Here is a 23,233-nt window from a genome sequence, read left to right on the forward strand (position 1 = left end):
CTGAAGGCGGTGCCGTGTATCAGGACGACAATGCACCAATACACACAGCAAGACTGGTGAAAGACTGGTTTGATGAACATGAAAGTGAAGTTGAACATCTCCCATGGCCTGCACAGTCACCAGATGTAAATATTATTGAGACACTTTGGGGTGTTTTGGAGGAGCGAGTCAGGAAACGTTTTCCTCCACCAGCATCACGTAGAGACCTGGCCACTATCCTGCAAGAAGAATGGCTTCAAATCTCTCTGACCACTGTGCAGGACGTGTATATGTCATTCCCAAGACGAACTAACGCTGTATCGGCCGCAAAAGGAGGCCCTACACCACACTAATAAATTACTGTGGTCTAAAACCAGGTGTTTCAGTTTCATTATCCAACCCCTGTATATATATCAGGAATTTTCTGAAAGAAGGGTATTGATATGTATCTTGACTTTTGTTATTTGGTGTAGCAGCTATTATTCCCTTTAAAATGCCTTTAGATTAAATATCAGAACCTTTCTGTGAAGTGTTGATGCCAGCCACAACTTGAAGAGATGAGGTACAGATATTTTCTGCTTCATTTAAACCACTCCAGCTCATCCCACATTTCTTGGGAAAAAAAATACCCAACACCGAGGGTCTTTATAGCCCTCTAGGTGACACTTTGTTGACATTGAGCATGGTGATATTAGTCTTTCTCCTGAGAATTCCATCCTCTTTAATACTTTTCTATGGAGATTATACAATTTCAGTTTAAGGAACAAGTGCACCTTAAAGTAGCTGAATTCATGAATGATAAAGGCTTTCCAGACAAAACAGTGCCAATTTAAATGAGTTCAGAAAATGGGCTCAGGTGCCTAGGACTTTATCTAAAGCACTGTATATTGCCTTCTGTGGAAATATTCATGGAAAAATGTTCACATGTTGATTAATACATTACTATGTCACCACTGTTATTCTTACACAACAGACCACAGTCACAAGCTGTTCTGCTGCATGTATTCCCATTCAAGGAAAGGAAAACAAAGACTTGGCATCTTTCTTTCACAAAAGACTGTGATTTGCCTCTTAATTGTGTATGGCTTTCTGACCGGGTGCCCACACAGTCGCTGGCTTTCATTAACTTCCTGCTGTCCCTGCAAGAGCTAAACAAATACTCTTTCACACCTTTTCTCATAATCATCATCTCCCGTGGGAATAATTCTATTGTACTTTTGATTAATAAGGCTTATCACGGGTTAAATATACACCACTCCTCAAACATAATCAACACAGACTAAATGCCCTTTGATGTCCCTCAGCACACCGGGACCCACCTCTCAACTGCTCAGCCAATAAACAACCTTCCTTTCTGCTCTCCTCTCTTCTGATTGTTTAATTTCTTGCCAGACTGCAGCAGTAGTGCCAGCAGAAACACTACATTCCTCTGTTGACTGTAGGAGGGAGAAGTATCATTAGTGAGGGGTAAAGAGAAGCAGAAAACAGCTTTGATGTTTGAGAAAAATCAGGCAGTTTAAAGAGAAATTAGTAAGACTTAGAGGGAATCAAGGACATCCTCAAAAAGAGTTAAAGGGGAGCTCCGTCCAGTTATTTACTGAAGAGATGAACCAGAGCATTGAGTCCACTGAACCGCTGCGATATCTCAGGTAAGTGAAGGTTTGTCTGGGGTATTTTATTATCAGGAGTTAGTTTAGAACTGTCAACACATATTCAGGGTTTTTTCAGGTTAAACTCTGAAGTTAATATAGGAGCAGTCATATTGCACATTGCTATTTGCTTCTCATTTTTTGTAGTTATTTAATTTTATAATATGTTATTAGCTAACTTAATACATAGTTTGTGACACTTAATTTGTAACAGTTCATCAGCTGTTACAGCATCAATAGCTTTGAAATCTCTGAATTGACTCAACAGTTGTGAAAAGTGACTTTGAGAACAATTAAAGCTGTGGTGAGGAATTTTAATGCAACATGAGTAAGCCTCCACTTCAGAGACAGGTTCAGAAATCAAACTTTAAAGCTCTAGACTAATAATCTCTGCTCTAATAAAACCCTAATTTAACACATTCCACAAAATGAAAACCAAAGAAAGAGAAGAGAATGAAAATGAAAGAACACCTTTTAAATGTACTTTGGAATGTCATCTGATCACAAGTTAGAAACTATATAATCTACATGTAGAAACTTCAATAATCTAGGGTGACCAGATCTGAGATGGTTAAAAAGAGGACACGTCTCGGAGGGGAGGGTGATGAGGTCACGCCCCTCGCTGCCGTTGTATTCTTAGCTGAACCCATGTGTGCTTTTAGGTCCTTTACACCTTTATTTGCTTCACAAAACATGGGAGTTTCTTTTTTAATTCATCCGAGGACTTACATTTACGTTTCGGCATAGCTGCTCGAGATGAGGGTAGGTACAGGAGCTTTGCCTGACGTAAACAAGAACTACTGACGTGCAGATTGACCAATTAAATGTTTACAGAGAAGGTTATCGACCAATAACGGTAGCGCTACAGTCAGACCGTCCAATCAGAAGATTTTTGGCTACTTCACCACGCCCCCTTCTCACTCAAGCGAACCAATCGGAGTAGGGGAGGGCGGGACTAGTTTGTGAACGAAACTTCTCGAAGTTCTATGTAAGCTCCAGAAAAACAAAATCCCGGACGTTTGTGAAATTCCGCCCGGACATTTTTTAAGTCTAAAAAAGAGAACATGTCCGGGTAAAAGAGGACGTCTGGTCACCCTAAATAATCAGCGTTAGTTATTTACTATATGTCCAGGTTACATTTAATCTGAAATCAACCGTGTTAGTGCAGTTTGTCCCCCTTCGCTGCAGTAAAGCTTCTAGTCCACTAAGAATGTTGCACCCCAGAAGTTGGAACATTTCTGTGAAGACCTGATTGCATGCAGCCACACATAATGATTAGTGAGTTCAAGTACAGATGTTTGATGATTAGTGTTCTGTCACAAACTACAACCACTTCAACTCATCCCAAAGTTACAGGCTGGCACTCCATTAGTCCAAAGAACAGGGTTCCACTGTCCAACAGCCTCAAGCCAAATGTCAAAATTCAGAGGAGAAACAACCCATTTCTCCTCAGCCACATTCCACAGACCCCACCGAATTAGGACCGTCAGTACTCTTAAACGGAACTGGTCTGTTTCCTTTCAAAGAAATACCATTTCAAGGTTGATTCATAACCTGTAAAATAATTCATTTCAGAGTACATCCTTGTTTTCAAAGACAAGCAGCTTTTTTTTTTTCAAGAAATCCTCAAGTGAGCACAACATGTGCAACAACATGATTCAGTTTCATTTGCTAATGTATATGTTCAATAGTTTGTAGACACTCAGTTGTGCAAATACAATAAGATCAACGCTAATGAAAAGCACTGGCCAGAGGCTAGTAAACCCCCCCCCCCCATCATTAGTCTGTGGATATTTCATTCAGCACAAGTGCCTGACCTCAATGAATAACATCAAACCTGACAGAAATATTCCTAGTCTAGTGTTAAGTCTGTCCAGAAGTGCAGTTGCTGTTAAACCACTTAAATTATTTGGGATAATAAAGTGTTCATACACCTTTGGTCATAGAGTGAATGTCGTAGCAGTTTCCAGCAGGTTAAACTGCTCCTGGGGTTCCATGAGAAATACATTGTAAGACTTTTTAAGACCTTTTTTCATTCTAGCTGTAATGGATTTTAAGAACATTACTGGAACAGTGATTAGTAAATCAGTCACTAATAATCAAAGGAAAATTACAAAGCAACCAACTGGTGTCTGCGAAAAAACAACAAAAAAAAACAGTTGTTAAACTTGCCTTTCTCTGTTTTCACACAAAGCCGGTGAAACTAAGGGTGTCCCCTTGGTAACAGAGTTGGTTCAGCAAAGATGAAAATTTGGCAAGCATTTGTGTGCCCAGTACGTCTACAGGAAATAAACATCTGTGGTTAAATAAGCAGCACTGTTTTTGGGGTAACACACTGTAGATAAATAATTCAGGCGTAGCATATCCTGTGGTAATACACTGTTATATTGACGCTGTCCAGTCAAAAACATGTATCTCCATTTTTGTCAACTTTTAGTTTACTACATCATTTGAGTACAGCAGCTGACCTTCACACTGTGTAAATTTTCATGATGAATGAACCAATAAAAACGCTCTAGACAGCTCCAGGGCCCTGGGGTTGTGGGTTCAAGTGTGTTTTGTGTGTTCTTCCTGTGTCTGCGTGGGTTTCCTGCGGGTGACTGTCTGTGAGGAGTGTGGTGTGTTCTCCCTGTGTCTGCATGGGTTCAATTCCCGCTCCGGGTGACTGTCTGTGAGGAGTGTGGTGTGTTCTCCCTTTGTCTGTGTGGGTTTCCTCCGGGTGACTGTCTGTGAGGCGTGTAAGGTGTCCTCCCTGTGGCTGTGTAGGTTTCCTCCAGGTGTTCCGGTTTCCTCCTACGGTCCAAAAGCACATGCTGGTAGGTAGATTGACTACTCAAAAGTGTTCATAGGTGTGAGTGTGTGACAGACTGGCACCCCCTGCAGGCTGTGTTCCTGCCTTGCGCCCATTGACTCCGGGCAGGCTCCTATCCCACTGCGACCCTGAATTTGAGGTTGAAGACAATGGATAAATGAATGAATGTTTTTCATTGGACAGCAATGATACACTATTAAATAAAGAATGTGTGTCACTGGACAAAAGGATATACTTTGTTGATTTTCTAAGTGAAAATAAGTATATTTCTTCTGCAGAGAACAAACAGCTTAAATGCTGCATACAGGAAAAAAATGCTATGTAAAGGTATTCTCAATATTTTAAACTCATTAAATAAACAGATATTTTTTAACCAAAATTTACAGAAAAAAGTCATTTTTGAATATGCTCTCAGCAGATAATGCCCTAACACATTTTCAGTTAGAAAATCAGCTAAATCTGTCACTTGACTAGTGTTGTAATAAGTGTTCAAACCTTCCTCTTGTATATTAAACCTCAGGGGCTAAAAATACATTTGAAGGTCTTACATTTAAATTAATTAAATAAATATTTCTAAGACACTGGCAGATTGTCTTTGCCTTTACTCTGTCCTTATTCTGCCACACACTTCCCTCATGGCACCAGCTGGCTTGAAAGAGTGGAGGCGGATACAGCAAGCTGTCTAAGCAGCATGTGGGTACCACAGCTTCAGCACTTAATCTTATGGCACCTTTGAAAATATTACCAGCTGAGGAGTCTTGTTAATTGTTTTCATGTATTTATTTATATGAATCTGACCAATCACAGACGTCCTTGGGTGTTTGGAGGAACTGGAATGTTCATATGATCTAATAACTTTGATCAAAAATAATGCAGGGTAGTCCTTATTCATGTCACTCGTGCTTCTGTGTGTTTCATTTCATTGCTACTGTGTTATATCTCCTTTTAAAAATGTGTTTCTACTGCTGGAGATACATTAGCTGTGGCTCTGAATAGTTTGTGTGGGTAGCTCTTGTCTTCCGTTTTATGGTGGGGTTTTTTAACACTATATTTATTCATATTAGAAGCTAAAATACCAGCATTCACAATATCACTCCGCCGTATAAGGCATCCCAAACTGTTTCAGCCAAATGTAAAATGTAGCTGTATTTAAGAACTACTTGAAAGCTGTAGTGTTGTTTTAAGCCTGGAGACAACTGAACAAGACACTGAAGGGCAGACATCTGGAGCTAAAGCATGTTCTTGGAACTTTATCCTCCCCTTTGTGTGGAGCGTCTGCTGTCAAATCAATACCCAGTTTGAGCTCAGGAACTGAACAGCTCAGCTCCACTGGCACAGTGCCCTGCTCACGTCCACCCACCGATCATTTAAGGTCAGATTTAGAGGCTGAGGCCTTTATCAACATGAAGTATACTGTTACAAAAATATGTAAAGGACAAGTGAGGGACAGCAGGAAAAACTAGGCTACTATTGCTCTCATTATCATTGTTATTCCCTAATATAAAACTGTGTGTGTATATAATCTAGAATTCTAAACAACTTTTGTAACATGTCTGAAAGGAAACTGGTTATTAGAACGTGTGGATTTAGTCCAAATGTAGGCATCAGAAGGATACACAGCAGGCTTTGGGAAACTTCTAAATAAAGGAATTAACTTTACACACGAAAGCTTGCTTTATAAGTTATTACAAGTTTCTCCCCAAATGTTGCTTTATAACAATGGGATTCTTCTACAGTAAAGAAGAGGCAGTAGCCATGGAGACGGAGTTGCTAAGGGACTATCACTTTGGCTGGCAACAGCTGATGGAAATTTTGGGCCATGCGTGTGCAGTTGCTATCACTAAGGTTTGTTCTCTTTATGACATCAGTGAAGGCGACAATTTGGACACCTCTGTTGAAATGACGTTTTCTTGATTCTTTAAATGTTAAGGAGCACATCTTTTAAAATGTGCATGTTATCTTTAATGGATGTAACTAAACCTGTAAAATGTAACATATGACATTTGACAAGTGTCCACACATTTGCACAAAACTATACTTGCATTTGTTATGAAAGCCTTTACACTATTCTTGTCTCCTGCAGGCCTTCCCACTGGGCACTCTGGGAAAGAGGCAGCCCACTGTGCTTGTGGTGTGTGGGCCAGATCAGAATGGCTGCATTGGCCTGGCCTGTGCAAGGCATTTGAGGATGTTTGTAAGTAGACTACAAGCAAAAGATTAAGTTTGGTCCTTCAAGGTTGTGACACTGTTTCCAAATATATATATATATACATACATACACACACCAAGGATCTGGGGTCAGGGGTTTGAGTCCTGCTCTGGGTGACTGTCTGTGAGTAGTTTGGTGTTCTCTCTGTGTCCCCATGGGTTTCCTCCCACAGTCCAAAAACACACGTCGGTAGGTGGATTGGTGACTCAAAAGTGTCCGTAGATATGAGTGTGTTCCTGCTTTGTGCCCAGTGATTCCGGGTAGGCTCCGGACCCACCGCGACACTCAACTGGACAAGCGGCTACAGACAATGAATGAATGAACTAAGAACAATACAAACACCTCAGTCTGCACCAAGGTGTTATATAATGTAAAATATATATTTGACACTGTAAAAGTTTTCATGTCTGAACTTGGTAGTTACTACTCAGGTTTAATCCTGACAGTATATCAGACAGACGTACTGATAATAATAAAAATCATCTTAAAGACATTGTTCATCACAGAAGCACTGTTCTAAGAAGCGGATGTTACTCAACCAGTTCCAGAAGTGAAACCAACAGCTGCTTCCTCCACTCATAATTATGCAAACACCAAACAAGCTGAGGTTTAATAATGAAGTCTTCTCGTACTTTTTCTCTGTGTCTTGACAGGAATACATGCCGACTGTGTTTTACCCAAAACGTTCTTCACACAGTCTTCAGCAGGACTTCACTGCACAGTGTGAGAGAATGGACATCCCCTTCCTCTCCTACCTGCCCACAGAGGTGAACCGAACTGCATTATAACCGAATATTTGTTCCCCATGCTTTTACTCAATTTGATTATTATATGTAGTGTATCTGGAGTGTTGTTCGTGAAAACTACACTGACCAAATTTAAGGTCCTTTTAAACTGAACTAGAAATCATAAATGTTCCTTTGCTGTGATGCACTTCCTGTCTCTCTCTTGATGACGGGGGGCTTAGTAACAGGTCAGTTATATTATTATATTATATTATTATCCCCTCTACAATGGTGCTTTGTGACGTAGCCAAAACAACAGTGGAATATTATGGAAAATCCTATGATGAATTGTGTCAAAAACCACCAGGGACATGAACAGGGCCTAAAAACGTCCATTTTGATTTCCCGTTGATCTCAATCTTTACATTTACTCTGTTCCTTCATTTCAGGTTCAGCTTATAAATGAAGCATATAACCTGATTGTGGATGCTGTGCTAGGTCCAGAGACAGAGATGGAAGGAGTTGAAGAACCCTTCACCAGCATCTTACTTGCTCTCCGTGGGGTGAAAATCCCTATTGCTAGCCTTGACATCCCCTCAGGTCAGAAAATAAAAAGACATTAACAATATTGACAATGGCAAAAGGCTGGAATAATGTTTTTGTGATTTTTGCATGGTAGAATGCTATGATTTTATCATGATCAGCATCTTAAATTAAGTAGTTTGTTCCCCATGTTTAATTATTATTATTATTTAACCCATTACCATTAACCTCTGTGTAGACTGTTTTTGTGGGTCATGGTTTTTAGTTCATCTAAAGCAGACAACTACTATAATCCTGTTCATGGAGAAATCACCTCTGAAATTTTAAGTTCTGATCTCACTAATCCAGACTTTAATATCATCCAATTAAATTTAAACAAGAAAAAAAAAGAAAAACATTTTATTCCCAGTAACTTTGGAGTATTTCTTTTGGTTCATTCATCATTAAATTTTCACAAGATGTGAAAGACAGCTCGAGTTCAAATGATGTAGTAAAATACATATATAAAACCGAAAATGGAGATTAATTGGACGAGGATAATACATAAATGAGATATTTAGACATAGACTAAAACTACATTCTTTATGTTCACATGAATATATCAAGGATTACATTAATCATATTTACAGCTAAAGGCTAATGATATTAATCCAAAACACTGATTATAAACTATTTAGGACACGTTGCTCAGATGAAGCAGATTTACTGCCAAACTCCTAGGATCACCTTAAACTCAATAACTGGAAGATCCATTCCTTTTACACATCTGCCTGTGACATGAATAAATCCCTGACTGACCTGTTAACATCTGTTCTCAGGTTGGGACACTGATGAAGCCAGTGTAGATGGTATAAACCCTGCTGTCCTCATTTCACTTATGGCACCAAAGAAATGTGCCCTCACTTTCTCTGGAACTCATTTCCTGGCTGGACGTCTCCTACCCTACGACATTCAGAAGAAGTATGACCTTAATCTACCCAAGTACCTTGGGACAGAGTGCATTACTAAACTGCAATAAGAATAAATGCAGTGATGGCTTAATAGAAACAATTTTACATCTGTATTTTATTAATAATTAAGATAAGTAAAAGAAAAGCAATAGAACAGTTTTTAAATGTTGAGGTTTTTATTGAGAAAGCTAAAATAAGGCACGATTACACTTCCATTGTAAAAAAATTAATTCTGTGACCAAACGTTCCATCTGCTGCAAATATATGTTCATTAACTCAAATAATTTAAGTTAAAGTGCATTCACTTCACTTTCACTGTATGCTGTTACAATCCTCTCTGGGCCTCAAAGGCTGTCTCATCAAAACATGTTTTCCTCACATCTGGTTTGCTGTTTTGTAGTAACACATTTCCTCCATATGCCACACCTGATAACAAGAAAGGTAACGTCTTTTTATAATAATGACACAATGAAGTCTGTCATGCTGTTTCCTACCATAACGAATTGATTAAATTGCTTTGCCAGGGAGTTTTATTTTTTTTATATTCTTCAATTCTTTCTTCCATTAATAAAAGGGTTAAAGGGAAACACTGATAAATCCGCATCATTTCATTATACAGACGAGCAATACAGACCTTAAACTTCAGTCTTGGAAGTTCATCGCCACAATACCAGGTGTTCCTATCTCCACAGTAAAGACCGCTTTTCTTGAAGGCTATTTTCACCCTGTTAAATAAAAAAAGGCAAGCATCCAATTACTAAGAAAATCTCAGTATCCAATACTGTAAAAAAAAAAAAAAAAAAAGAAAGTTAGGTGAACACAGATACAGCTAAAAGTGCTAACTGAATGAGTTAAAAACTATTTGACATTGAATACTGCTCAAAGTGAAAACTACAGGCCACAAAAGGTAATGAGTCCTTAAGGGCAAGCCATATTAGTGCCCAGGTGGGTCAGAGCAAAAACCAATTTGCAGAATTTTGAGAATGGTTCAGGATGCATGAACAAGGCATGAGAATAAAAGTGGACTGGAGTCAGGTCAGATTTCTCTTGCAGCATCTGACACCCCTTGAGTGTGAATTTAAAGCCAAAAAATTTCAGGTAGGGAAACAGGTGACAAATAGGAGCTCAGGACACCATGCAGATGTGTTTTAAGAGCTTTTTTTTTTTTTAAATAATAAAAAATAAATAAAATGTCTGACATCAGTGGCATGGTGGAAAGGCAACTTGGTTTAAAAAAAAAAAAAAAAAAAAAAGGGGGGAAATTAAAAATAAACTGACATTATTTAGAGCACAATATATGAACTAACAAGGTTTTTAAGGTTGTGAACAGGAGAGCAAAGGAAGGTTACCTCACGTACACAGGCCTACTGTTTCTCCATACATCAACTAGCAGTGTAGCAGCCTTCTCCTGTTCCAATGACAGGAGCAATCACTTCGGTAGGTGCAACACTTCATTCTCCAAGGACGCAAGTGAGGGGACTTTGATGCACTCTTTATAAAAAGCAGAGCTCTTGGATGCAATGAAGCATTTTCTTTTTATAATCAGAGCCAAAGCAGAACTGTTAACCAGTGGAACTTTCCATTAGTGGCTACTTGCCAGATACATCAGAAATGCTTTCATGGTTACACTTAGTCATGTGGATATCCATTATAATTGGTTTCTTTGAGGACTTTTCTGGCCTTAACTCTTAGAGCAGCTTGTACATGATATACATTTAATCATTTTGAAGTTACACTTCTGCAGACAACACTAACCACTAAAATAAAATAGTAATAACTGGCAACAGCAGCATTGTAACGAGTTCAGATATCCTAACTTGTTTAAAATCTAGCAACTATAAAATCAGCTATTATCATTATTGGATTTAAATGAAGTAGAAGGTATTACCAACAAAACATTTTAACCATGACAGCTTAAATTCTTGAAAATACTGAAAACATTTAAGGTGATTTTGAAGTTACATATTAAATGGCTATCCCCCCCCCCCCCCCTTTAAAAATTTCCCCTCATTCTTAAGACTAAAAATGTTACATTTCAACCTGGATTCTTAACTTGCTGACTACAAACATTTCACTAGGGATGGTATACATGCTGATGTATACTAAACTAACCATTCATTGAAGCTACCTCATCCTGTTCTGGGTGGCAATGGGTCCAGTATCTACCTGAGTCACTGGGTGCAAGGCAGGAACACACGGACAGGGCACTGGTCTATCACAAGCTATCAGTCACCCCATGGACACTTGGCACACCCAATCCACCTGTCATGTTTTTGACTTGTGGGAGGAAACCCCACAGACACAGGGAGAACAGACTCCTCACAGACAGTGACTCGAGGCGGAGATTGAACCCACAACCCCAGGACCCTGGAGCTGTGTGACAGCAACACTATGTGCCGTGCCACCCGTGAACCATGATCTCAAAATGGAACTTTTAATGCCCCTCAGTCAGCGTAATTTTTTGTTAAAAGCACAAGCAAGATCAGAGCATGTTCAAGAAATCGTTTCATTTAATAGGCTCCATGAAGCCAAAAATCAAAGAAAAAAAAAAAATGAACACAACAAAAATGTAAGGAATAGAGAGTCAATGTTGATACAAACAGAGCACATTCTCCCCAGGTTTGAAAGAGCAATAGTAACAGGTTTTCAAAATGTTTATCTTCCACAGATTAGATTTTAGGTGTTTGGGTCCATCCATCATTACAGCACAGTTAAAAATGCAAAATCTTGAGCAGAGCAGATATACCTCTGGGAGAGAGGCTGAAAGTGGCAAGCTGCAGTTCAAGAACAGCACCAGTGCTGGCCACCTCACTTCAGCAGTGTTCACCAGTCTGAAAGGAATTCAATTTTTGGGATACTTGACATGGACAAAGGCTTTCCCCTACTGTCTATAAAATTTTAAAATGAAAGATTCAGTTACATTTCATCTTTCAACTCCAAGTATTTCGTTGAAACTACCAACAAGTGAACCACAGCTGCTTAAAATGCCCTTTGTGAGGTAGATGTCTGATGCAATGCAGGGAAAACCCATCACTGGAGTAAAATAGTTTAAGATCCCTTGGGCTTCAAAATATAACATGCACCATACAAATGAAAGGTGGGGCTGGACCAATAAGAGCAAAACTGGCAGCTGGTCTGAAATGGGAATTTTGGTTTCATGTGAGGCTCAGTATAGTAATTATGTCTTAGCAAAAATGCAACAGAGCAGCAATGCTCCCTGTAAATGTTAGAAACTTTCACAGCCAATACAAATAACCCCACCCCCTCAAAAAAAATTTATATATAAAAAAACAAACAAAAGAAAACTATACTGAAACAAATACAGGTTCTTGAGGAGTGCATCTTTACATAACGCACAGCCAGTGAAGTGATGGTCTTGGGCTTTACTCGTGTGCAGCTGAGGAAGAAGCAGGCACACATGAGACGATACTGAAGCATCCGAACACATTTGTCTGATACACAAAATCCCTCATAGCTATAAGCTTGAACAAAAACACTACAAAGCTGGGGGCCCTACATTCATTAGGCCTGAAGGAAGTGAAATACGTAGCCCTTACTGGCTGTGACTGATTTTGGGCTACAAGGGAGCATGAGTGAATGAACCTGGATTAAATGGGCAAGATTCCTCAAAGTCAATGTGGTTAAAAGCAAAACTCTACATTATTAAAAAAGCCTAACTTATAACTTGTATGAAAGCTACAGTAAAGTCTAAAATGTTAGGGGGTAAAAAAGGGAAAAAAATAAAAAATAAGATTACGTGTCAGGTTCAATAGCTTCCTTCAGGGCAAGTGCGCTACAACTGGGAGTTAAGGACACAGGGACTAATACGTACCACCATATCGGTCATAGCTATCTCTGTAAGAGCCACCACGATCTCCATAGCCAGAGCCCCTGAGAAAACAGTGAGAATACCATCACACGTTGACTTGAGACATCTGATGATTTAGGGGCAAGATTATATTTGTACATAAAAGCCAAAATACGTTTACATATAGTAAAACCTTACCTGTCTCTGTTGTAGTCGCCACCTCCTGATGAATAGCCACCACCACCACTCTTGTAGCCTCCGCTATAGCTCCTGTCTCCATAACTACGGTCACCACCACCATATCCCCGGTCTCCTCCCCCATAGCTCCTGTCTCCACCTCCATAGCCTCCACCACCTGATAAAATGGATTACAAATAATTATATGGGTCACTGTTCGGACACCTTGTTTTACTTGGCCAACAGCTCACATCTAAAATAAATGTTCTCACCTCTTGGTCCACCTCTCCCTCTTCCTCCTCTGAAGAATCCACCACCGCTGCCGCCTCTTCCTCCACCACCTCTGTATCCACCACCACCAGAGCGGCCACCACCTCCCTTTCCTGCTTCATCTACACGGATTGCCCTTCCATCCACAGACTAAAGAAGAAACATTTCACACTTACAATGTTCAACAATGTCCCACCCATGGCAAATTTTCCAACTGAAGTTACAACTACAAGTTTGTGAGCTGCTAGTAATAGAAGCTCATACAGCAACTAGCAAGCCATGTGCAGTTTCCTGAAGCGGTATCTGTTCCCCTCCCTCCTGTATCACTATATCTAAAAGCAAAATGTATTCCCAAATAAGTATAATATTAAAAATTACCTTTCCATTCATTCCTTCCAGAGCATCTTTTGCATCGTCAGGATTCTCAAATGTGACAAAGCCAAAACCCCTTGATTTGTTTGTCTCCCTGTTCCTTGCAACGTGGACTGAAAGAGGGATATTAATAGTTAAAAAAATGAAAACCGCACGATAAAAATCCATTAACGTTCCCTCCGTCTGAATTCAAATTTAGCATTGTTACTATATAAAAAACACGCTTAGTCAGTGTAATTTGAACTATCAATAATCTAAAAAAAAAAAAAAGATAGTACAAAGAATCACGGTTCCAAACCAAGGAAATGACAATAGTACTGCGCCACTAACATGGCGGAACAGAAAGCTTACCGTTTGTGATCGCGCCATACTTGGAGAAAGCGTCCTCTAACGACTGCTCTGTGGTGTCGAAGCTGAGACCTCCGATAAAAAGCTTTCCTTCGTCCGCCATGGCTTCGCTTCTTTAAAAAAAATACAAATAAATACGTTAACCAATATAAAACAATTCGTTAAATCCTATCAAGCCAAACCGTTCTCGAAACGGTTTTTCCCCCTCCCTCATTCCGCCTTAAACACTCCAACGGTCATTGTGCAGCCTCTGCGTCACCATTTAAGGTGGACCGAAAAATATGAACGCAAATGGCGGTATGTGGTGACCACGCTGTCCTTTTTAAGTCTCGTGAAATAGTTATTTAATTAATTCTTGATATTTACAAGAGATATAAACGTATTCCAAAGTTGATAAGTCTATAACGTGACAATTAAGGTTCTCTCGAGGTAAACCCTTAACAGTTTAGGGGATAATGCGTCAGCGCGGTCGGCTTAGAAAACTAGGTCACGGAATCGAAAAAGGATCATCACCGTGTAGCGCTCAGAACAACAAAACTCATCTTGTACGTAAACGAATGTTTATTCAAATAATCTCCTATGTGGCCTGTAATATTTGAGCTGGAAGCGCCGTTTCATTATCAATGTTGTGCACTTTAAAAAGAGCACGATGCCGTTTGGGACGCGGCCATTGTGTTTCTTCGGCTCATCGCGCCAAGCTCAGAAAGTAGGTCAAAAAGAAAAAAACCTAGCACTTACAGATAAAAGCACGATTTAGCACAATGTGTAAAATATTTATGCTTTTCAACATCAGCCATTAGTACTATATTTTACACTGCCATGTAAAGAACAAAAAAAACCGAAACTACATGCGAGACAATGGAGAAGCAGCACTAATGTAACTGCGCCATTTTCTCGCCCCTGAACACGACCTACTTGTGCTACGTTACACAGCGCGGAAAACGGGCATTCTCGACTCACAATTAAACCCAGCCGAGAAATATACACATTAAACGTACACTGTGAACAAATCAGAAAAACGTGCTACACACCTTAAATGCAAGAAACGTTCAAAGTCAACATACCTTTCTTCGAAAAAGCAGAAATGAAGCGGTCCTTCAATATGGAGGAGTGTAGGCGGTTGTCGGCTTTTAAAGGCTAACGACACCCCTCGCTTCAGCTGACTCCACCTCCATTTCAGCTCGAAGTGAAGCTCTGAAGTGGAACAGGGGCGGGATCGGCCGCGGGGCCAAAAATCGCCATTTTATCAGCTCTACTGAACATAATGGAACACTTTGTAGTTCTATAAGTACAGGCTGCAGCCAAACTGTTGGTCTGTATACATTGTTAGCTCCGCTTTACTTTGTTCTTCAGTGGCCATAGAGCCAGTGTATTTGAGGAATTTAATATCATGTGATTCAGATTGTGTGTTCGTTCATTCATTCATTCATTAAAATCAGTAACCATTTCATCTATTCAGGGCCATGGTGGATACAGAGCCTAACTGGAATCATTGGGTGCAAGGCAGGAACACACACTGGACATGGCAGAACTTAATCACAATCACTCACTCACACCAATAGACCATTATATACAGCTAATTAACCTATGGGAAGGACTGGCGCCCCCTGCAGGGTGTGTTCCTGCCTTACACCCAATGATTCCAGGTAGGCTCTGGACCCACCGTGACCCTGAACTGGGTAAGTGGTTACAGATAATGGATGGATGAACCTATGAAATTTTGTTTTTAGACTGTGCAAGTGGAACTCAGAGAGAAAATCTATGCAGACACAGGAAGAACAAACCAAACTCTTCAGAGACAGTGAGCTGAAGTGCGGTTTGAACCCACAGGCCCAGAGCCTTGGAGCTATTTGACAGTGCTGTCCTGAGTAAGTTCAGAGAAATCATTTACAGAAAGAGTAATCAAATAATTTAATATTTCCAGCATACATTATGTCATCTGGTTTATTTTACACTCATTTTCCTTTCCCAAATGTTTTGTATTTCACTAACGAATTTTTATTTCTCGATTTTCACTCATTTCGGTCTCCCACATGTAATTAATTACCACTTGTTTAAATTTGCCACCATTTTTATTATGTATATTTTAACAATTTAAATACTCACAAAATACTATAGTTTTACAAACAAATAAATAATTATATTTTTATTTCTATAAAAAAACAACACAAAACAAAACACTGCGATCCTAAACTGAATAAGCGTTTACAGACGATGAATGAATGAATGAATGAATGAATGGCTGTCATGAAAATAAGAATGTTATTTACTGTTCATAAGGACCAGTGAACATATGTTTATCTTTTGAACTATTTTTTGGGAAAACTGATGTTAATGAAATAATGGTAAAGAAATAGCAATACGTTTTATTTGGGTACTATTTAGCCTTCATCCATCCATCCATTATCTGTAACCGCTTATCCAGTTCAGGGTCACGGTGGGTCCAGAGCCTACCTGGAATCATTGGGCGCAAGGGAGGAATACACCCTGGAGGGGGCGCCAGTCTTTCACAGGGCAACACACACACATTCACACCTACGGACACTTTTGAGTCGCCAATCCACCTACAAATGTGTGATTTTGGACTGTGGGAGGAAATGGGAGCACCTAGAGGAAACCCACATGGACACAGGGAGAACACACCACACTCCTCACAGACAGTCACCCGGAGGAAACCCACACAGACACAGGGAGAACACACCACACTCCTCACAGACAGTCACCTGGAGGAAACCCACACAGACACAGGGAGAACACACCACACTCCTCACAGACAGTCACCCAGAGGAAACCCACACGGACACAGGGAGAACACACCACACTCCTCACAGACAGTCACCCGGAGGAAACCCACACGGACACAGGGAGAACACACCACACTCCTCACAGACAGTCACCCGGAGGAAACCCACACAGACACAGGGAGAACACACCACACTCCTCACAGACAGTCACCCGGAGGAAACCCACACAGACACAGGGAGAACACACCAACTCCTCACAGACAGTCACCCAGAGGAAACCCACGCAGACACAGGGAGAACACACCACACTCCTCACAGACAGTCACCCGGAGCGGGAATCGAACCCACAATCTCCAGGTCCCTGGAGCTGTGTGACTGCGACATTAACCTGCTGCTCCACCGTGCCACCCCTGACATTTATTTTTTCAATTAATATAATTGTGTGTGATTGTTTCTGTAATGCAGCTTTGTAAGCTTGTGTATCTTTACAAATCTTGTTCCTATCACTACCTTTGTGAACAGTTATAACTTCTACGTTTCACTCTGAATTATTATTTTTTCTTTACATCTTAACAAATACATTATGCAAATAAAACATCAGTGGATCTTAGCATATAGCCATTAGTTCAGCTACATATATTTGTAGTTTTATACTTTCAAGCACACGCGACATCCAACATCTGTTGGCTGATCAGCTACATTTGAGGAAAATTGTTTAAAGGGGCTGTATTATGAAAACTCACTTTTCAGATCTGGTGCAAAGAAATCTGTTTATCTGGAGCCTACCAACCCGCAAGCATTGAAATAAAACAAACCAATTCAGTTTTTATGTGGGCTAGCTAATTCAGAAAAAACGAAATTCAACAAGCTGTTATGATTTGGGTCCTCAATTGAGTAACTCCAACTTTTGTGACAGATTAACTCCAACTTTTGTGAAAGACATCAGAGAACTACCACAAAATAATGAAAATGAGTGCTTCTGCATGTTTGTTTCTCATTGCTGCACAGCCAGGGATGTGGTGAGCAGTCGTCGGCGATCTTGAATAGGACTCTCTTTAGACAAACGTGAGAATGGTGATATGATGCTTGATCCTTTTTACCAATGCATGTCACAGGCATTTTATCATAATTTCCCAGAGAAGAGTGCTATTGTGTGGAAGAGTATATCAGATTTTTCAGTAAAGCATTCCTGTACCTGCAGGGCTAGAAAACAGAAAATGACTAAAATGAAGCAGTTATTTGTCACTTGGCCTTATTTTGTGAAAGCTGACCTTAAAGAATAAAGAAGGATATAATTATTTACAGGGCAGCACTGGGTGACTGTCTGTGTCGCAGTCACACAGCTCCAGGGGCCTGGAGGTTGTGGGTTTGATTCCCGCTCCGGGTGACTGTCTGTGAGGAGTTGGTGTGTACTCCCCGTGTCCATGTGGGTTTCCTCCGGGTGCTCTGGTTTCCTCCCACAGTCCAAAAACACACGTTGGTAGGTGGATTGGCGACTCAAAAGTGTCCGTAGGTGTGAGTGTGTGAGTGAATGTGTGACTGTGTGTGTTGCCCTGTGAAGGACTGGTGCCCCCTCCAGGGTGTATTCCCGCCTTGCGCCCAGTGATTCCAGGTAGGCTCTGGACCCACCGCGACCCTGAATTGGATAAGGGTTACAGATAATGATGATAATTATTTACAGGGCGGCATGGTGGCGCAGCAGGTAGGTGTCTCAGTCACACAGCTCCAGGGGCCTGGAGGTTGTGGGTTTGATTCCCATTCCGGGTGACTGTCTGTGAGGAGTGTGGTGTGTTCTCCCTGTGTCTGCGTGGGTTTCCTCCGGGTGACTGTCTGTGAGGAGTGTGGTGTATTCTCCCTGTGTCTGCGTGGGTTTCCTCCGGGTGCTCCGGTTTCCTCCCACAGTCCAAAAACACACGTTGGTAGGTGGATTGGCGACTCAAAAGTGTCCGTAGGTGTGAGTGTGTGAGTGAATGTGTGACTGTGTGTGTTGCCCTGTGAAGGACTGGTGCCCCCTCCAGGGTGTATTCCCGCCTTGCGCCCAGTGATTCCAGGTAGGCTCTGGACCCACCGCGACCCTGAATTGGATAAGGGTTACAGATAATGATGATAATTATTTACAGGGCGGCACGGTGGCGCAGCAGGTAGGTGTCTCAGTCACACAGCTCCAGGGGCCTGGAGGTTGTGGGTTCGATTCCCACTCCGGGTGACTGTCTGTGAGGAGTTTGGTATGTTCTCCCTGTGTCTGCGTGGGTTTCCTCCGGGTGACTGTCTGTGAGGAGTGTGGTGTATTCTCCCTGTGTCTGCGTGGGTTTCCTCCGGGTGACTGTCTGTGAGGAGTGTGGTGTATTCTCCCTGTGTCTGCGTGGGTTTCCTCCGGGTGCTCCGGTTTCCTCCCACAGTCCAAAAACACACGTTGGTAGGTGGATTGGCGACTCAAAAGTGTCCATAGGTGTGAGTGTGTGAGTGAATGTGTGTGTGTGACTGTGTTGCCCTGTGAAGGACTAGCGCCCCCTCCAGGGTGTATTCCCGCCTTGCACCCAATGATTCCAGGTAGGCTCTGGACCCACCGTGACCCTGAACTGGATAAGCGGTAACAGATAATGAATTAATAAATAATTATTTACATTTTTTTTTCCTTCTGAGATTGGTCTTGCCACTAAACCAGAGCTCCAGAAACTTTTTATCAATGAAGGGTCAGAAGTAGAATGTTTGTGATTAGTAAAGGGCCACAGAGATTAATAATTCATTCATTCATTCATTCATTATCTGTAACCGTTTATCCAATTCAGGGTCGCGGTGGGTCCAGAGCCTACCTGGAATCATTGGGCGCAAGGCAGGAATACACCCTGGAATACACCACACACTCACACCTACGGACACTTTGGAGTCACCAATCCACCTGCCAACGTGTGTTTTTGGACTGTGGGAGGAAACCGGAGCACGCAGAGGAAACCCACGCAGACACAGGGAGAATACACCACACTCCTCACAGACAGTCACCCGGAGCGGGAATCGAACCCACAACCTCCAGGTCCCTGGAGCTGTGTGACTGCGACACTACCTGCTGTGCCACCGTGCCGCCCGAGATTAATAATGTACAATTTAAATAATGTATTTTACAATATTACACCAATTGTATGAAAATATACATGTTTAAACCAAGAATATAAAAATGATAATAATAAGAATTTAACAGGTTGTGTAACATAAAAAGAAGTTTGTTCTTCACCCCTTTCATTCTGTATGGAATATATTCAATATTAGTCTTAAAATATTCACTTATTCTAAGAATATTAACTTTCCTTTCTAAGTAAGTACTGTCATTACTCTCAACACATTGACTTTATTCTAAATTACGTGCATTGTTCATTTCCCAGAGTATGTCAGCACTGAGTGCATCAGCTGAAAAGAGTGCACAAACGGATGGGTTTCATTCTAATGAAGAAGGTGGTCACGCCACTATTTCACTCTGACACTGCCCCCCTCTGCCAGGTTGAAATGAAATGATGTGACCCGTTATGGATTCTCGTTTATGGATATGATCCTAATGACAAGAGGCTGTTCAGTGTGGGTGTAGGGTTAGGCTTTCTAGTGGGCCATATCAAAAGTCCACATGGGCCAGTTGTGGCCTTTGGGACTCATTTTGGTCAGCTCTGGACTAAACATTATGGTAATGTATTGAGTAGCCTCAAAAATTTAATAAAGAATTTAAACAGCAATGATGACCCAACAAAGATTCGGGTTTTCATATATTCAACATTTATCAAATTCTTTTACGAGTCCTTGATGACTACCACCACAAGGGTTTACTTTGTAAAGAAAGTAGTGACCAGCTCGTTAACTCTGGAAAACCAGAAGTGTGAAACCAATTCCTCATCCGTAATCAGTGGGGGGTTTTGTGCAAGTGACAGGGACATTGGTTTAGATAGCACTGAGTGCCAGTGAATGGCATGTTCAAGTACCCCAAACATGTCCATACAGTATAGCCTTTTGTTGGGTAGTCAGACAGAGGTGTTGGGCAGTCGTCACTATACAAGCCTGACTTAAGTGTTGTCTGGCTCCAAAATTTGTTATGTATAAATCTGAACCACCCACAGGTAAACTAGTCCCTATTCATTTTAATCAATTGAACTGCATCCATTTTGTGTTTTGTTTCTGTTTTTGTTCCTTGTTCTGTGCTCCCCTTGTCATGTGACTGTTACCCCCTGTCTGGTGTCTGCTTCCTGCTTGTTCCCTGGTCATGTGATACCCTTCCCTTGTGTTTCTAGTGTCATGTGTCTTAATTAGTACCCAGGTGTTTCTTGTTGGTGTTGTCTTTATATAGTCCTTGTCAGTGGTTCTTGTTTGTGGATTATTGTATGCATGTTTGCTTGATATTCCTTAGCCTTGCCCCTTGTGTTTTATGTTTAGATGCTGTGTTTAGCGTATAGCATTGAGCCTTGTTTTGTGTTTAGCTCCTTAGCTTCTGTGTTTTGCCCTTTTTGTTTAGCGTCCCTTTGTCTAGTTTCCTTTAAGTTATTGTAATAAAACCTCCTGCACTTACCTCCTTCCCTTACTCCTACACACCCACACTATTACACATTGAACCAGGCTATGTGTACATATTCACTATGTGGCACATGCAAATCTTTGGGTATTCTTGCTAAAATGGCATATTGTTTACTTACTAAATGAATGTCAATGAACATGATCTCCACAGATTTGTGGTTGCTCTGTTGAACACATTGGAAATAAAATATGAACTGGGCTGTATAAAACACATTTTACTTCATTAGCAAATAAATTAAAGAGTGCCAAATTCTTAAATGGAACCAAACTACCAATAGGTTATTTTTAAACTTAACCAGTAGAAGAATGAGAGATCTCAAAGAACTGCTACACAGAAAGGTAATGCCATTGCTAGAATAACTAATTTATAATAATGTTCTTCTTATTTCACAGTTTATTGGTGCTAGTTAAAAAAAAGGAATGAAATTGACTTGCTGTAATTCTTCAAATTAATTTTCTGTTGACCTTCGTGGATGGTAATAGAGGCCTATACATCACTTAAGTGGTAGAAACTTAGAAAACGAATACTTGGGTAATATGAAGTATAATGTGCTTCTGCCCCAATACAAGATGCACCCCCCACCTACGCCCTGAGTCATCTTAAACTGAGTTGAGGGTTACTACGAGGACTTTATAAAAGATTTATAAAACTGAGAGCCAGTCCATCACAGGGCATCACACACACACACACACACATTCAGTCACTCACTAATATGGACACTTTTAAATAGTCAATCAGCCTAAACACATACAGAAAACCAATGCATGAATTCATGAAAACATTAAGGGTAATCTTGTTTTGCTGCAATGTCGCCACTTAGCCACTTGAGGTCAGTGTTTTTCTTTTATTAACGCTTTATTATAAAGAATTATTATTCAAAAAATATTATTTTAATAATTGCACTAAACTTAGAGCCAGACTTCTAAAATGGCTTCTCAAATCTCTTAGTTTACATGAGCTCTGTACACACTGAGGAGAACTATAAATTCCCTTTACAAAATCTCAGCCGAGATTTGATACCACTTCGAAAGGCAATTAATGAGTCATTATTAGGTTCTAATATCTTACAGCAGAAAACGAATGTCCAAATCGTGTTTCCTAATAGGGCTCTGAGGTAGGCATTACATTTTCTGCCCTCTCCATCACATTTACAAATAATAATTTTAAGCCTTTAGGGAAGCTCCTTGAAGTATTATGTGTGTATTGTGTTACTATTGAAGTATTATGCCCTTTCTTTGAGTACTGCTTTGAACACGCCCTTGATAACCCCATTTCAACACTCATATAACATATAACATGTATGTTATACATCACATATACATTTGCAGCACAAGGGGCAGAAGAGATATCACATTTTCAACATGAGAGCACTTCATTGTTCTGTGGTGTGCTAGAGGTTTGGGGACCCATGCCCATCCTATATTTTTTCTGAAATTAAGTGTAGGTAGTCCCCCACCATTTTTGCTGGTTTGCTGGAATAACAGCCTCGACTCTTCTAGAACCCTTATCCAGTTCAGGGTCGCGGTGGGTCCGGAGCCTAATCTGAATCATTGGGCACAATGCAGGAACACACCCTGGAGGGGGCGCCAGTCCTTCATGTTGTAACATGTCTAGGAGAATTTGATGGCTTTCAGCCATGAGAACATTAGTAAGACTAGGGTCTATATCACAAAAGCCACTCCTACTTATCCTAAAGGTATTGAATGGTGCTTCATCAATCCACAGATGCAATGTTTAAGGGCTTTATACCACCATAGCCCACATATGGCATTGTGTAAAGTGCCCTTAAACTCATGTCAGATTGCTCCAGGCTGTTACAGTCTTCTGCTCAATGCTTTTCTATTGAGATCATACAACTGAATTCACTCATTATAAGGGTTATGTAGAATAAGAATGTTATACGAATATTATAGGAAAATACGGGATTATGGGCCCCAATCACTGAGTCACTTTTGTAAGCTCTCTCCTCGACTCAACCACCTCAAACTAGCCTTTGCAGACATGCAGAGACAAAGCGAAGAGACACACACAGAGTGAAATAGAAACAAAGTGAAGGAGACAGAGATGGTGAGGGCCGTGGAGGACATTTTGTTCCAGA

At 40.7% G+C, this 23,233-nt stretch overlaps 3 protein-coding genes across 5 annotated transcripts in view; 2 read left to right on the forward strand and 1 right to left on the reverse strand.

Annotated features, from left to right (window-relative positions):
* Positions 1 to 329: 329 nt before the first annotated feature.
* On the forward strand, positions 330 to 9,047 carry LOC136679448 (yjeF N-terminal domain-containing 3-like). The gene is made up of 6 exons (XM_066657967.1): positions 330 to 1,628; positions 6,177 to 6,285; positions 6,524 to 6,634; positions 7,303 to 7,416; positions 7,824 to 7,974; positions 8,736 to 9,047. Exons 1-6 carry the CDS (start codon positions 1,585 to 1,587, stop codon positions 8,933 to 8,935), a joined length of 729 nt encoding a protein of 242 aa, XP_066514064.1. The 5' UTR covers positions 330 to 1,584; the 3' UTR covers positions 8,936 to 9,047.
* A 43-nt stretch (positions 9,048 to 9,090) lies between these two features.
* Positions 9,091 to 15,058, reverse strand: LOC136679449 (cold-inducible RNA-binding protein B-like). Of its 2 annotated transcripts, XR_010796553.1 has the most exons (8): positions 14,907 to 15,058; positions 13,846 to 13,955; positions 13,501 to 13,607; positions 13,125 to 13,272; positions 12,874 to 13,030; positions 12,700 to 12,758; positions 9,502 to 9,592; positions 9,091 to 9,293 (listed from the first exon to the last, which is right to left on the reverse strand). XR_010796553.1 is itself a non-coding variant. In XM_066657968.1 (7 exons), exons 2-7 carry the CDS (start codon positions 13,943 to 13,945, stop codon positions 12,251 to 12,253), a joined length of 585 nt encoding a protein of 194 aa, XP_066514065.1. In that variant the 5' UTR covers positions 13,946 to 13,955; positions 14,907 to 15,056; the 3' UTR covers positions 11,360 to 12,250. The 2 variants fall into 2 exon arrangements, 1 of the variants encoding a protein (XP_066514065.1); XM_066657968.1 differs by lacking the exons at positions 9,091 to 9,293; positions 9,502 to 9,592 and adding an exon at positions 11,360 to 12,264 and having other exon boundaries at positions 14,907 to 15,056.
* LOC136679447 (voltage-dependent calcium channel beta subunit-associated regulatory protein-like) overlaps positions 13,989 to 23,233 on the forward strand; it is a 113,373-nt gene continuing 104,128 nt past the window's right edge. The window contains exons 1-2 of one of the 2 annotated variants that reach the window (XM_066657966.1): positions 13,989 to 14,139; positions 15,573 to 15,710. The gene's annotated coding sequence lies outside the window, so the exon portion shown is untranslated. Of the gene's footprint in view, positions 14,388 to 15,572; positions 15,711 to 23,233 lie in introns of both variants that reach the window. The other variant, XM_066657964.1, reaches the window with a different exon arrangement.

The sequence above is a fragment of the Hoplias malabaricus genome, chromosome Y (assembly GCF_029633855.1).
Source record: "Hoplias malabaricus isolate fHopMal1 chromosome Y, fHopMal1.hap1, whole genome shotgun sequence".
Classification (NCBI taxonomy): domain Eukaryota; kingdom Metazoa; phylum Chordata; class Actinopteri; order Characiformes; family Erythrinidae; genus Hoplias; species Hoplias malabaricus.